Source organism: Euleptes europaea, chromosome 20 (assembly GCF_029931775.1).
Source record: "Euleptes europaea isolate rEulEur1 chromosome 20, rEulEur1.hap1, whole genome shotgun sequence".
NCBI classification, from domain to species: domain Eukaryota; kingdom Metazoa; phylum Chordata; class Lepidosauria; order Squamata; family Sphaerodactylidae; genus Euleptes; species Euleptes europaea.
Genome location: NC_079331.1, coordinates 23,429,957 through 23,444,756, shown reverse-complemented (window position 1 = coordinate 23,444,756; position 14,800 = coordinate 23,429,957). Strand labels below are relative to the sequence as shown.

Sequence of the window (14,800 nt, the reverse complement as noted above, 5' to 3'; positions counted from 1 at the left end):
TCAGATTTTACTGACATTTTAATAAATTATAAACTGGCCAAGGGTAAAGCACCAGCCAGACATGAATGGAATACACATGCAGCACAAACACACACACACAGATCTATAAATACATATATACACACACATATACATATGAACAAACATTTTCAAAACGCAACTTTGCTTTTAAGTGGCAAAAGGGATACATTTACAAAAAAACACTGAAATGTGTGCAATCTCTCCATCTGTTGAAAAACTGAATGTTCAAGAATAAAAGCAGGTTATCAATGCAAAGTTCTGATGCAAGATAAATTTTGAAAAAAAGAAGCTACGTACCACCTTTTCTGGCTATGGTTCAAAGCACTATCTGACACTGTTTTGATTGAACGGGCGGGCAAAAAGCGTTCTTTTCCCTCCCTCCCAATACGTTTCTGATCTGTTTGTAAACCCAGATTTAAAACTGAACAATTAAAAAAAATTCACACTGGAGAGCAAATGTGCACAGTCCAATGAGGGCTTTGGGATACATCAAAACTGCTACTTCCCTGCTTTTCTCATTTTCATTGGAAAGATTCCCCTAAATGACTTCCTCTCCACTTGTAGGATTCATTATTTAGCAAGAAAGGGACAGTTTAAATATCAGCCACTTTGAAAAGACGTTTTCCTAAATCATGCATATTTTAAAGTAGGAAAGCCCCCACAAACTTTAAGGGGAAACAAATGACAGCTTCACAAGCTCAACAGTAAAATAAAGGAAGAAAATGGCAGATGCGTCCACAAACGTCAAAGCCAGGCACAGCGGGAAGAACGAACAATCATCTGAAAACATTTCTATATTCCACAAGAATCAAAGCAAGAAAGGGCAGGACTTTTCAAATAATAATTTCAAAAAACGAAAGTTGCCATTTGGGGCACCCAATTCTATGCATGCTTACTCAAGAGCAAGTCCCACTGACTTTTAAGGAACTTTCACTCAAGCAAAAGTGTGTGGGATTGAACCCTTATAAGACGCTTCGGAAAGAAACATAATGGACTATTGTTGGGAATTATCAATGATCTGAAATCATACTTTTTCATTTTGATTTTTGTTCTTGACTTATTCTGATCGGTTATAATTAAAAAAAAAAAAAAAACCACACACACACAGGAAGAATTTAACCAAGTAATTTTTTTTAAAATCCCAGGGAAGGAAGCTACTTAGTTTAACCATTCGGCCAATTTTGAACCACCTTTGGAAGGGAATCTTTAATATAAACAAGTTTAAAACCCAGATGAAAGGTTCAGCAATGCCTTTGTTTCATTAAGGGAACCCCAGTGGCTGGTGGACCTGACCTATGAAAAGAACTGGATACTAATCTAACAGGATGGAGCCCAATGAACAAGCAATCCAGAAGGTTTTGAACTGACTTTCAGAATTAGAAAACAAACAACATCCAACAGAGAGGGCTGGGGGAGGTGCGATTTAGATAAATGGAAGAATTCAATTTGTGCTTAAATTACAGCAGAAACGAGGGAAGGGCCAATCAAGAGGCACCAGGCTCATTCTTTCCAATGAGGCTGGCGTGGAAAAACATTCCCAACAGATTGTGCCCTAAGGGGGGAGTGGCTCCTTTTAGTATTGTGGGTGCCATCTGTTTTCTTCGAAACTAAAAAGTCCCCCTACAGCTTCAAAACTTTTCAAAAACACTCCATTCCTTTTCCGTTAGCATCACTGTGAAGAAATAAAAGGTTATGTGGTTAAAGGTCAAAACTTTCAAAAGAAAATTAGCACTCCAGACAAACAGGGAGGTCTAAAATCTTCGGTATCCAAAAAACTAATTTGGGAGTACTCGTTATTTTTTTGTGTTTGTTTGTTTTACCCAGTCAAACCATCTTCTGTTTATATACAAAAGTACAACTGAAAATATAGTTTTGTTCTCTGTACACGTCTTAATATTTTTCCCTACAAAAAAGGAAAAAGCTCATCTGCATTTCTAAACAAAAATAAGGTAAAACCAAGCCCCAAATCTCCTCCAGCAAGTCCAGAACTGTCTCAACAGAACTCAGTCCAAGGAAATAATGTCCGGGATGACCCCAAAGAGTGACGCCGGATCCGTGCTACTTCGGTTGGCCACTGGGTGGCCGTGGTTCTCTCGGAGGCTGTTGGAGGACACCAGACTGCTGTTGCTACCGCTGTTGCTACCATTCGTGGCCGGAAGCGTGGCACTCCCACCGGCATTTAGCTGGTCCAGAAACATCTGGGACGAAGCGTAGGGGAAAAAACGGGAGTGCAAGAGTTCTTGATCATCCGAGGCAGACACGGCTGCAGCCGCAGCAGCTAGAAGTGAAGTGCTATAATGCTGGGACAGGAGGAAAGAAACAGGCAGCTGTGAATGTATTGCAGAGTGGTCGCTTGCAACAATCCCGTGGTACTAACACACAGTTCTGCCACTATTTCACAAGACCAATTCAGAGAGCATCCAGTTGTGCTGAAGGGTAATCCAGTTGCCCTCCCACTGATTTTTAGAGAGAGGCACCTGATGGATAATAGCTAATTTTGACAACAGTGGTGGCATTCTACAGAGGAGGAGGAGGAAGGAGAAGGAGGAGAAGAACAAGTAGGAGGAGAAGAGTTGGTTTTTATATGCTGACTTTCTCTACCACTTAAGGAAGTCTCAAACCGGCTTACAATCACCTTCCCTTCCCCTCCCCACAACAGACACCCTTTGAGGTAAGTGGGACTGAGAGAGATCTAAGAGAGCTGTGACTATCCCAAGGTCACCCAGCTGGCTTCATGTGTAGAAGTGGGGAAACAAATCCAGTTCACCAGATTAGCATCCACCACTTATATGGAGGAGTGGGGCATCAAACCCGGTTCTCCAGGTTAGAGTCCACTGCTCCTAACCACCACTCTTAACCACTACACCACGCTGGTTGGGAAAAACATCCCAGTATCTGGACTGCTAGAGAACATCTGGTGGGATATCTGTGTGCCAGACATAGAGTTTAGGATGAGGAGATCAGCGGCTTACTATGGTCACACACTGGGAAAGGAAGGCCGAGTCCCATGGAGGATGGAGAGAATTGTGGTTTCACATGATTGAAAAATAACGGGGAAAGGGGAGCCCATGCTGGGTGGGAAAACCCACATCACAGGCTGTTCTGGACATCACAGATACTTCTACACTTGAACCACCTGCCTGAACCCACTCTTTTTGACAGTATCTTGTAAAGTAACGTGAACTGTTAGCAATTTCTACCTCTCCCTAGCTATGTACATCTATGCTGGAATAGGTTATTCTAATAATATAATTTGATCGCTTTAATTATTTGCTCCTTACCACCAACTGCTTACCTGATTGTCTCCGGACAAGAAAGGAAAGAAGTCCAATCCTGTGGAAAATAACATTTTAAAAAGGTCAACTGTCTCAGTCGCAATCTCCCAAACCTCCCCCATGGGACAAAGGACTTTAACTGGAACAGGATGCATTTCAGGGCCTCATCCAGCCCTAACTTTGAGCAGCAATCCCTCCAATAGAGCCATCCCCATAAACCTGAGGATTTATTTTTGACATATATCAGTTACCTTGGCAGGGGCATGGAACCAAATCAGCAAGAACCACACAATAACTTCAACTGGTAAACCACACAGTATGCTTGCTGTCCTCACACCTCCTGCTTGTCCCCAATCTTAATACTTAGGGGAGGGGCTGTGGCTCAGTGGTAGAGCATCTGCTTGGCATGCAGAAGGTCCCAGGTTCAATCCCCGGCATCTCCAGTTAAAGGGATTAGGCAAGTAGGTGATGTGAAAGACCTCTGCCTGAGACCCTGGAGAGCCGCTGCCGGTCTGAGTAGACAATACTGATTTTGATGGACCCAGGGTCTGATTCAGTATAAGGCAGCTTCATGTGTACTGCTGGGGGGGGGGGGGGAGTAGTAACATTGGAACAGAGGCTCGAGGAGAGAGATGACCTCATTGCTAGGCAGCTACAGCTACAACACACCAGTGTGTCCCCCCAGTCATCTGTTTCTACCCTAGGGACACGTCTTTTGCTCCAAGTCTGCAATTCTGAGTACCCAGCTTGCTGGGTAAGGCAATGGCAAACCACCTCATAAACACAGTCTGCCTAGTAAACGTTGTGATGTGACGCCACCCCATGGCTCATTAGTGCTTGCACAGGGGGGACTACCTTTAACTTTTACTCCAATTCGGAGCAAACAAATGGTTGTCAGACAAAGAGTAAAGCAGCACCCACTCACCCACACAACTAGTCCTCCACTCAAAACTCCAAAGTCCTCCATAACTGCTTGTTCTTTCAGACACACACAGCTAGATTTGGATCCAGCAGCACCTTAAAGACCAACAAGATTTCCAGGGTATAAGCTTTCAAGAGCCAAAAGCTTATATCCTGGAAATCTTGTTGGTTTCAGGTAGGTGGCCGTGTTAGTCTGAAGTAGAAGAGCAAGCCTGGAGTCCAGTAGCACCTTACAGACCAACAAGATTTTCCACATATGAACTTTTGAAAGCCAACGCTCCCCTTGATAGACACTTCATTAGGTATCTGACAAAGGGAGCTTCGACTCTCGAAAGCTCATACCTTGGAAATCTTGCTGGTCTCTAAGGTGCTCCTGGACTCAAATCCAACTGTTCTACTGTAGACCAACAATGCTACCCTCTGAAACAGACACACGAACAGAAACGCACAGTGAGCAGTTGGGGGAAATACTCCCACAGCTACACATAATATGCAGTTTGGCCTTTGGGTGACTGCCTTGATTCCCACTGGAAGGGGTTCCTTCTGGGAAGTGCACACTTCAAACACAGACGATTTCAGGCTTGCGCTCGGCAACAGCTCTAGAGATAAAGAGTGGAGGAGCAGGGCCTCTGTCAATCGGAGTTCAGCTGCAGGAACAAGCAGGTCTGTGCAGGCCATTATTCTCGACAAATGAGAGCCAGGAGCCCACCTTGGAGGTCATAAGGCATGGGCGTCATGTGGAACGGATGCCTGTACTCTTGGATTAGCGACGTGTTGATGTAACTGGTGTCAACTGCTGGAAGGCTTGGAGTTCTTGAGACAGGAGACGCTTGGTGCGGGAGACTCAAAATGCTAAGAAGAAGAAAAAATATTTTTAAAGTCTGAGTTTTAAAGCCCCAAGGTGTCTGGGTTGGCAGGCTGCAGTCTTCTTTAAAGGACCCTCCCTTTCCATAGGTCCCTGGGTGCCAACTATGGTCATCAGGCAGCAATCTGTTGGCTGTCCCACCATTTAGGTAGGCCTGTCCAGCACTGACGAGCGCCGGGGCCTTTTCCCTTGTGGCTCCTGCTCTGCGGAAGGGGCTCTCTGAAGAGGGGAGGGGAGACCTCCTTGGAGATCTTCAGAAGGAGCTGCAAGGCCTGCCTATTTGCCAAGGCTTTTGAAGGAGTCAGAATTGGCAGAGATCTTTTGGGTGGGGGCGGAGATTCGGGGTCTGCTATTTTATTTTTGGTTTTAACTTAAAATGGTTTTACTATTACTGTAAGCTGCCTTGAAACATGAGGAAAGGTGGGATATAAATGTTTTCATAAATAAATAATACAGGCTTTCAAAGCAATGGATCTGCTATCGATGGCTTTTGCAAAAAGACCCCTCTTTCGCATCAAGCTTAGCAGCAAGTGTTGGCATATAGCTAGATTTTGACACCAGCATCAGAAATAATTCCTTGACTCCCTTGTCTTTTTTCATCTCAGCCTCGGAACTGCACCTCCTGCCACTCTCCCTCATTCAACTCCCCATATTTGCACAAAAACACACGAGGGATTCCAATTCCCCTCTTCACAGCCAGCCACAGAGCTGGTAGCTTAAAAATCACAAACACTTTTCTCTTCAAGCCTCCCTGAAAGGGAAAGTGTAGCACCCCCCCACCAAACACACACACGTTTTATGCCAAAACTCTTCAGTTGTGCCACTTGATTCCATCTCCACAACGGGGGGGGGGGGGGGCAAATTTCACCTGGAGGCCATTTTTGCCAGAGATAATCAGGTGTTAAATGTCAGAAGATCCTTTGGATCTGATTTGCACTATTCAGGAGTTCCAGCTCCTTTAAATCGGCTCCACTGAACTGATCTCCCAGTAATGTTTTCAAATGCCTCTTAACTGCAGATCTAGTGTTCCAGTAGGGGATATAGCCCCTGTAAGAAGAGATATTCAAACAGACTTTATCAGGTTGAAGTATTAGCTTAAAGGTACCTCCAAGGTTATCTGTGTTTGAATGTGTCCATTTAGTTGTATCTCCTAACAATTGCTTCTTCACAGTGGAGGCCTCAGAACAAGGTCTCATCGACTGATTGATTTCAATGAGGGCACCATTATTCACAGCAGGACTTTTATCAGGTGAGGTGGCCCCATTGCCAGCCTGCTCTCTTTGATGCCCTTCTTTGCGATCATTGTCTCATTAGGATACTGGAGAGAATTCCTAAAGGCTGTGAGTTCAACTCTCGCACGTCCCCAGCTGACCTAAAATGATGACAGCAGTCTGGGAGCCTGAACCAAAGGCAGAGATGGCGACCCCCCCACCCCAGCACCTTCACCAGAAAAGATGTGAGGACAAAATAATCCTATCTTTACATAATGGGTTTTGAAGTGGGAAACTTTAATGCCACACTATTTGCAAAGCAAAAAACTCGATGATCTTACAGATAGAGAAATCAACGACGCTTTGGTGAACTGATCATCTTACTGCCAGCTTCACGTGTCATCTCACAATTGCCCTGATATTTCTATGCCCAAAAGCCACATTCACTCTCTTAAATTCTTACCAAAGTGGGTTTAATAAGCATTAAACTCTTTGCCATAAGAGCTTCCTTTATTGCAGAAAGAGGGGAGGGCCTACGGGCTTTGAACACCTCAATGCTGCATTTTGTGACCCATGAATGGCCAGAGTGCGGCAGCCAACCCCAGACACATACCACACGCGGCAGCTACGATTCCAGCACTGCTGCTGCCTCCTCCTCCGCCTCCTCACCTCTTGTTGTTAATGGGTGACGCAGGCGACAGGGAAGGGCAGTTCCTCTTGACAGATGGCTCCTCCTCCTCTTCATCTGAGGAGCTGTCGATGGTTAAGTCAATCACCTCGACCTTATTTTTGTTTGACTGTTGATGCGAAGACACCTGATGGTCCACGGAGGAACTTAAACAGCCTAGAAAGGGAGGAGTCAGACTGTGACATTCCAAACCTGAAGTGCAGCACATGTTAAGAAAACGGTCATAAGGAGATGTGCAATTACCAAAGAAGCAAAATTACCAGTCAAAACAAAAAGGAGGGGAAAAGAAAGATTAGAAGGTAAGGGCCGATATTATGCAAATTGCCTTGACACTTACCTTCCACTCCATTAAAAGTGGAAGTCACTTCCTGGGCCTCTTTTTTTGACCTCATAGGAGCCCATGAACCATCTTCTTTAAACTGAATCTCATCACAATCTGTGCAATACTTCAAGATTTCCATGAACAACCTGTGAAAAGGCGACAGTATGCTGATAAAAGATATGAACTTTAGATGCTGCAAAGAAGAGTCAGTGTTTATTATTTATTAGGACATTTATACTCCGCCTTTCCTCGTGATTCAAGGTGGCTGAAACCTAGCGTGGAAAAACAGCTGGATAGCAGAGTACAGCTTCAGTGGCTGAATTTGAACTTGAACTATCTATGCTGTCAGCAGAAATCACCAGTAGGAATTTTTTTTAAAGCTGAAGATCTGAACTTCAGATGCACGTATGTGGGTAAATGACAGGGCAAGACTCCACCCAGTGCAAGAGACTGTAGCTCAAACACCTCTTGCTAAATATCTCCAGACGGCACCCGCTTCACTATGGCTTGTCCTTGTCTCCCGAAGTTACTCACCCGTCAATTATGAGGTGTTCGTAAGGGGCCTTCTTATCACACACAGGGCAGACCCAGGTGGGCTTCTTCTCATTCATTTGAATATACAAAGTGGCATCAAAACACTGCAGGTGCGAACAGGTCAGGCACCTGCAAGGTATCGCCAGCCGCATTTTACCAAGCTTTAAAAAGAACAACCATGTCAATAAAAATGTTATTCTTTTCGAACAAGAAAAGAATCAGAAGAACACTGTATTTGAAAACACACACACACATCTCTGCTTAAAATGATGCATTCTCTGTCCCCAAAAGAGAGTCGGTGCCATTTGCCCAGCTGCTCCACAGATGCTCCATCAGCTCACCGTTCAGATCACCATTTGCTTGCAAACACTCAAAAGACTAGTTCTTGTGGGGGTTTCTTTGTACACGCCAAAATGCCAGAAGTTGGATCATAAACAAACACTATGTACACAGGCGGCCTCACAATGCTCTGGCCAACACCGTCTCCCTCAGCCACCCCTTCAGGACCCCTCCGCTGAGAAGAGAAAAACATTTTCTGCCCGCAGGGAAAAAATTAATCAACTTATAAAACAGGCGGTCTCCAGATTAGGTGTAAGCTTTCTGCAGTCAGGAACACTTTTCTTGTTCTGTATCTACCAAAAGTGCACACTTCCACGCTGAAGAAAGTTGTGGTCACTTTCATACTAAACTCCTAGTCTGGCAGCTTCCTTCCCATCCAAATTCACCACTGCCTGCCCACTGCATTGTAAATAAAGCTGACCTTAGCTTTCGGCTGTCGAGAAAACCTTTAGTTCTGTACCCTAGCTGTGATTCTCAATAAACTAGGAGTGCTTCCCCCACAGGTTCCCAACCAACCTTTCTGAGCCTGATAATGTGGTGGGTGAAGCCACAAAATGGCTGCCGCAGGAGGAGAAACCAGTCACAAAATAACCTTCAGTCACACAGTGAAGATTTCCGTGTTGTGGCAGAAGCTGCTGCTGAATCAACGTTTTAACAGTCTGTACAGCCAATCAAATCTCCAATGGCTAATCAGAAGTCTTGCTGGGCAAAAGCTCCACCTGGCCCTGCCCACTTTCTAAAAACACTTGGTGGGCACCAGGAAAGGTAGAATAACAGAATCACAGAGTTGGAAGAGACCACCAGGGTCAACTAGTCCAACCCCCTGCACAATGCAGGAAATTCACAACTACCTCCCCCCACACACACCCCTGTGACCCCTACTCCATACCTGAAGATTGCTAAGATGCCCTCCCTCTCTTGATCTGCCTAAGCTCATAGAATCAGCTTTGCTGACAGATGGCCATCACCTCCAGGGAAGGAGAGCTTACCACCTCTCGAGGAAGCCTGTTCCACTGAGCAACCGCTCTGTCAGGAAGTTCTTCCTAATGTCTAGACGGAAACTCTTTTGATTTAATTTCAACCCGTTGGTTCGGGCCCGACCTTCTGGGGCAAAAGAAAATAACTCGGCACCATCCTCTATATGACACTCCTTCAAGTACTTGAAGATGGTTATCTTATCACCTCTCAGTCGTCTCCTCTCCAGGCTAAACATACCCAGCTTCTTCAACTTTTCCTCATAGGTGTCAGCGGATGCCATCCAGCCTGTGGGCATCAGGTTGAGGACCCCTGGTTTACCCAGTGCATTAAAAATTAGATTGACCAAAGCTTCTCAGCCTCTAAAAGCATCAATCTGTTTCATTTCAAGGAACTGGCAGAGGGCTAAGTATCTTAGTTTGCATGGGAGCACAGCCACCAGGCTAGGAGCTCAAAATGAAATTGACCAAAGCTCTCTTAGCTGTGGAGGTGCACAGATTTGGGAAATACAGACACCCCTTACCCCCACCCCCCAAAAGGAAAGGAAAGGTTCCTAAACTGTGGAGAGCAAGTGAGGAGGAGGAAATGAAAGAAGAAGCAGATGATGAAGAAAAAAGAAGAAGAGCTGGTTTTTATATGCCGACTTTCTCTACCACTCAAGGAAGAATCAAACCGCCTTACAATCACTTTCCCCTCCCCACGACAGACACCCTGTGAGGTAGGTGGGGCTGAGAAAGCTGTGAGTAGCCCAAGGTCACCCAGATGGCTTCACGTGTAGGAGTGGAGAAACCAACCCGGTTCATCAGATTAGCGTCCGCCACTCATGTGTAGGAGTGGGGAATGAAACCCGGTTCTCCAGATCAGGGTCCACCGCTCCAAACCATCACACCACGCTGGTGTGGTGCCACCAAAATTTGCAAGTAGTAATCTAGTACACTGTAGTATGTTTTTCATCCTTCTCTTCCGACAAGGAGCTCGGGATGACATAGAGGGTTCTCTATCCGTACAAGTTTACGAAATAGGTTAGCTGGCTCCAAGGTTGCCAGCAAGCCATGGCAGGGCAAGGATTCGAATCCAGGCCTTCCAGATCCTAATCTAACCACTACACTGCAGTGGCTCCCAACGTAGCTGCTTTTAAAAGGGCCGCCCCGTGATGAGCCCAGACAGCAGCAGTCGAGCTTGCACCCTGCCAGCTATCATCAAAGCTTCTACTACACAGATACAAAATGGCTCACAATGCTGCTTATCTTAAATTGCAAGCAAATCTTCCAGGTGATCAAAAGGAGGTTCAGGCTGACAAAAAAGGGTATTTGGAAGCCAGCTCTGTCTGAAAGCTAATTGCATCTTCTGCAAAGTTTGCAGCCTCTTGCATTGCGCTGCCTTGCCAGCTGGCGTAATAAAGACTTCAGTGGGAACAGCGCTCCAGATCTCAGCCCTATGGCAAAACCCGTAAACTGCAGAACCACTTTGAAAGCCTCTGTGCTCACAGGTTTCGTCTTGGAGCAGTTAGCATTTGCCAAGTCAGAAAGTAACCCCTTCTGGAAACGGGCAGCTCCAAGGATGATCATTGCAAAAACCTGTACAAAGCAGATCAGCTTGTATGCGCCCCCATCCCTGTCTGCTTCTAATTTAAAATGCAAACGTGACAACACCAAACGGCAGGAAGATGTGGCTGCTTTAAGAGACCAACCAGTGGCTTTAGGCAACATTATAAAAACGCTTTGGCAATCCTGGCACTAACCTTCATCCCTCTACCTGCCCAGTTTCCTCTCTGCTCTGAATTCCTCTCTTCCAGACCTCAGACCAGTGTTTCCCTTGTCATTTGTTCCAGTGCAAAAAGAGCACCTGTGTGCCAATGAGCATTTAGGCATAACTTGATTATAACTTTCGGCGTATCTTCAAAGCCTGCCGTTAAGTAATAAACTACGGATAGAGCAACAGCCTTATCTTTTACCAGGCAGCAGACAGATTAAGTGGTAGTCATGAGAACATACAGGAAAGTGTAAAACCAATGGAGTAACCAAAGATATTATAGAAGAATATAAATCACAGCTGAATAAAAAATGGGTGTTTCTATCTTTGCCTTTCCACATGGGCAGACTCTCTGTTCGATTGGGGTACTTAAGAATCTGCCAAATAATTCATTGAGGGGGGAAGCGTTATGACTGGCCAAGAAGAAAAGTTTTCAAAAAGTTGGAATGATTAAGAATTCAAAATAATCTGGGAGCACTGGAAAAGATAGGGTGCTCCATCCCCAGAAGGAGGGTGCGCATTTCCTTTGGGCATCACCACATCCAAATGACAAGTACTATGAGGAGGAAGCAAGACTACAGTGAGACCTTTGCGGTTCAGGATCCAGAAGACGCAAAAATGCAAGCTACCCTCCAGCACATGTGATACCCCAAACAAAAAGCAGGAAAAGGTTTCAACCTGACAGGACCCTGAGCCTTCCTATAGTTATGGCTCTGTTGAACCACTCAAATGCAGACCCAAAAAATGCAGCTGCCTTCACCATCATTATGGATGGGCATGTTTGACAAACGTATGCATTTGAGCTCTCCAGTATATCTCTATGGTGAGGATATTCATGGAGAGACGAAGGAGAGAGCAGATGGACCTGCAAAATAAAAAACTCTCACAGGTTCTCTCCTTAAAAACACAATTTTATACCCTCTTTGTTTTCTCTTAGATGTTTGGCCTGCAAATGCTCTCTTTGTGGTTACTTGATTTTATAAAAGAAGCCTTAGCGACATAGAAGTCTACAGTTTTGGGAACATGAGAAACAGTAACGCGTGGCCAAGTTCTGCAGCTGTTGTTCACACTGATTGCTTTGCCTTGTCACAACATGATGCTGCCAGTCACAAATTTCTGCCCTTAATGTGTTCTGAGGACAGATTTCTTATAAAGCTTACAGGCTCAGAGTATGTTTTTAAAACAACGAAACCACCTTCAGACTCTTGGATCACTAAGAATGCTGTTAGAACCCACCGTGCAATTGTCAGAAATTGCAGAGTAGACAGCCTTCAGGAATTGGAGTGGGGAGAAGGCATGGAACGGCGGCCATGGGAGAGAAGCTGGCCCCTGAAGGCACATCCCTTGACCACAAAGGGCATGCTCTCTCCTTTACAATCAATATCACAGGTGGAAAATAAATGCCCGCCCCGTACTACTGAGATATCAAACCTGCACGCTGCCAATTGCCGGGGAAAGAATCCTTTAAAGAACTGGAGCCCTTCTCATGTTACACAGCACAGTGCTTTGACAGATGTTGTGAGCCTTAACACTGTGCCTTTGATGTCATACTGTTTGTCCTCATCCACTGTAGATCTTCCAACTTCTTTTCAAGTTGGCACCAAGACAGAAATTAACCCACATTAGAGGGAAGTCATTTTAGGGAAGTTACACTTACCGGACATAGAAGAGAAACTCTCAGGCTGGTCGTCGCTATTTCACTGTCAGGATCAGCGGTTAGTTTTTCTTTTACTGTAACAGGAAAGTAAACAAACAAAAAACAGAAGTGCCGTGAATAGACATACAGCAACTCAAGCAGAGAGAAGAACAAGCTAAAAAGGCAAATGGGATTTTGGGATGCATCAACAGAAGAGTAGTGTCCAGATCATGCAAAGTGATGGTATCACTTTACTTTGCTCTGGTTAGACCTCACCTAGAGTATTGTTCAGTTTTGGGAACCACAATTTAAGAAGGATGTAGGCAAGCTGGAACATGTCCAGAGGAGGGCAACAAAGATGGTGAGGGGTCTGGAGACCAAGTCCTATGAGGAAAGGTTGAAGGAGCTGGGTATGTTTAGCCTGGAGAGGAGAAGACTGAGAGGGGATATGATAACCATCTTCAAGTACTTGAAGAACTGTCATATGGAGGATGGTGCCAAGTTGTTTTCTGTTGCCCCAGAAGGTCAGACCAGAACCAACGGGTTGAAATTAAATCAAAAGTGTTTCCGTCTAGACATTAGGAAGAATTTTCTAACAGTTACAGCGCGGTTCCTCAGTGGAGCAGGCTTCCTCAGGAGGTGGTAAGCGCTCCTTCCCTGGAGGTTTTTAAGCAGAGGCTAGATGGCCATCTGTCAGCAATGCTGATTCTATGACCTTAGGCAGATGATGAGAGGGAGGGCATCCTGGCCATCTTCTGGGCATGTAGGTGTCACTTGGGGTGTGTGGGGGAGGTAGTTGTGAATTTCCTGCATTGTACAGGAATGACCCTGTATGATGACCCTGGTGGTCCCTTCCAACTCTCTGATTCTATGATTTTAAGGCTGGCAAGATTTCCCAATAAGAGAAAACTTCAGTTGTTAGGAGGGGACCAACAATCTGGGCAGAAGCAAAAGAACTGCCACACTGGGAGTATCTGGATCAGCTGGCCAACAGAGGAACACAAAGACACCAAGCATTCCCTGTGGGTAACAAAGAACTAAGCTGGCAAGCAAAGGAGGGCACAAGCACACACTCCCCAGCTGTAATAAGTAAGAGAGACTAAAGGCAAAAAAAAAAAAAAGGCTGTCTGGGTGGGGGAGGAAAGGGGAGAAAAGAAGGGCTTAAGAAGCGTACCCGCCCACACTTGGTCCCAACAACGCCTGGAGCTCAGACCTCTTCTGTTCAAGAGTCTTCACCAGCAGGTGCAGTTACTTCTCTGCTAAGAAGCAACAGGGTTCAGCTCCAGAAAGCCGGGGCTCCTGCAGTGGCGCAACTCTCTAGGAGCTTCCCCAGAGCTGGGAACACGCACAGCCTGCCCCTTGCTCTAGAAACTGTTTGCATGTCTAGTCCTTGTCGCATGCAAGCGCGGCGGCTGTGCTCCCAGTTGCAGGAAAGCAACACTAGACAGTTGGCCAGCCTGACCAATGTATAGTTAACGCCACGTCTCTCTTTTTTTAATCACTGGGAATTTGCACATGGCGGACATACTTAGCGCTCGAGAATGATCCGGATTCCTGATGCCTTTCGCTCGTAATCTCTGCAGCAACACTGTAGAAGACAGCTGTTTCACAAGGTAGACCGCCATAGAATAATTCTAGGGAGGGGGGAAAGGAAAAGGTAAAATCAGCTTGGCCCACATGCCTCTTGCATTGCCAAACAGCAATGCAAATCTTTTTTGGGGGGAGGAGGGGTTTGAAAGCCATAGGTGAAATTCCCTGGGATAACCTCTTGCACTGTTACTACATGTCTTGGGAACGTATGTCTTCTCCCATACGTTCCTGCCCAGGAATTAAGATCACAGGGAGAGGCCCTCCTCACTGTCCTATCAATCAAAGAAGCTCATTAGCTGGGTTCATAAGAGAGGGCCTTTTCAGTGGCAGGCCCACGATTATGGAAGAATGTCCCCAGGTAGGTGCGCCTGGCCCCCTCACTTTCAATCTTTACGAGGCAACGGAAGACAGCTTTATTTAGGACCATATTGGATTAATTTACTAGCAGTCCTAATGTGTGATTTTAAATTTTGTTTTGTATTAATTTTATGTTACTTTATTTTATGTATTTTATCTATATTGCAAGCCACATTGAGTGCCGTATGGAAGAAAGGCAGCTAATAAATGCTTTAAATAAATAAAATAAACACAGAACCAAGAAAAAGACAGCAGCAACTGTGCTCAGCACTCCTCACCCTCCGACACTGAGACTTAACAGCTAAGATACTGGT

At 45.4% G+C, this 14,800-nt stretch overlaps 1 protein-coding gene across 1 annotated transcript in view; it reads right to left on the bottom strand.

The window, feature by feature from the left end:
• Nucleotides 1–2,024: 2,024 nt before the first annotated feature.
• The window catches only part of PIAS1 (protein inhibitor of activated STAT 1), an 88,207-nt gene continuing 75,431 nt past the window's right edge, over nt 2,025–14,800 (bottom strand). Inside the window, exons 7-14 of the mRNA XM_056865700.1 lie at nt 14,068–14,173; nt 12,561–12,634; nt 7,838–7,998; nt 7,319–7,449; nt 6,963–7,137; nt 4,927–5,069; nt 3,317–3,354; nt 2,025–2,321 (exon numbers count right to left, since the gene is read on the bottom strand). Of these exons, the coding sequence (XP_056721678.1) occupies nt 2,025–2,321; nt 3,317–3,354; nt 4,927–5,069; nt 6,963–7,137; nt 7,319–7,449; nt 7,838–7,998; nt 12,561–12,634; nt 14,068–14,173 (1,125 nt within the window). The remainder of the gene's footprint in view (nt 2,322–3,316; nt 3,355–4,926; nt 5,070–6,962; nt 7,138–7,318; nt 7,450–7,837; nt 7,999–12,560; nt 12,635–14,067; nt 14,174–14,800) is intronic.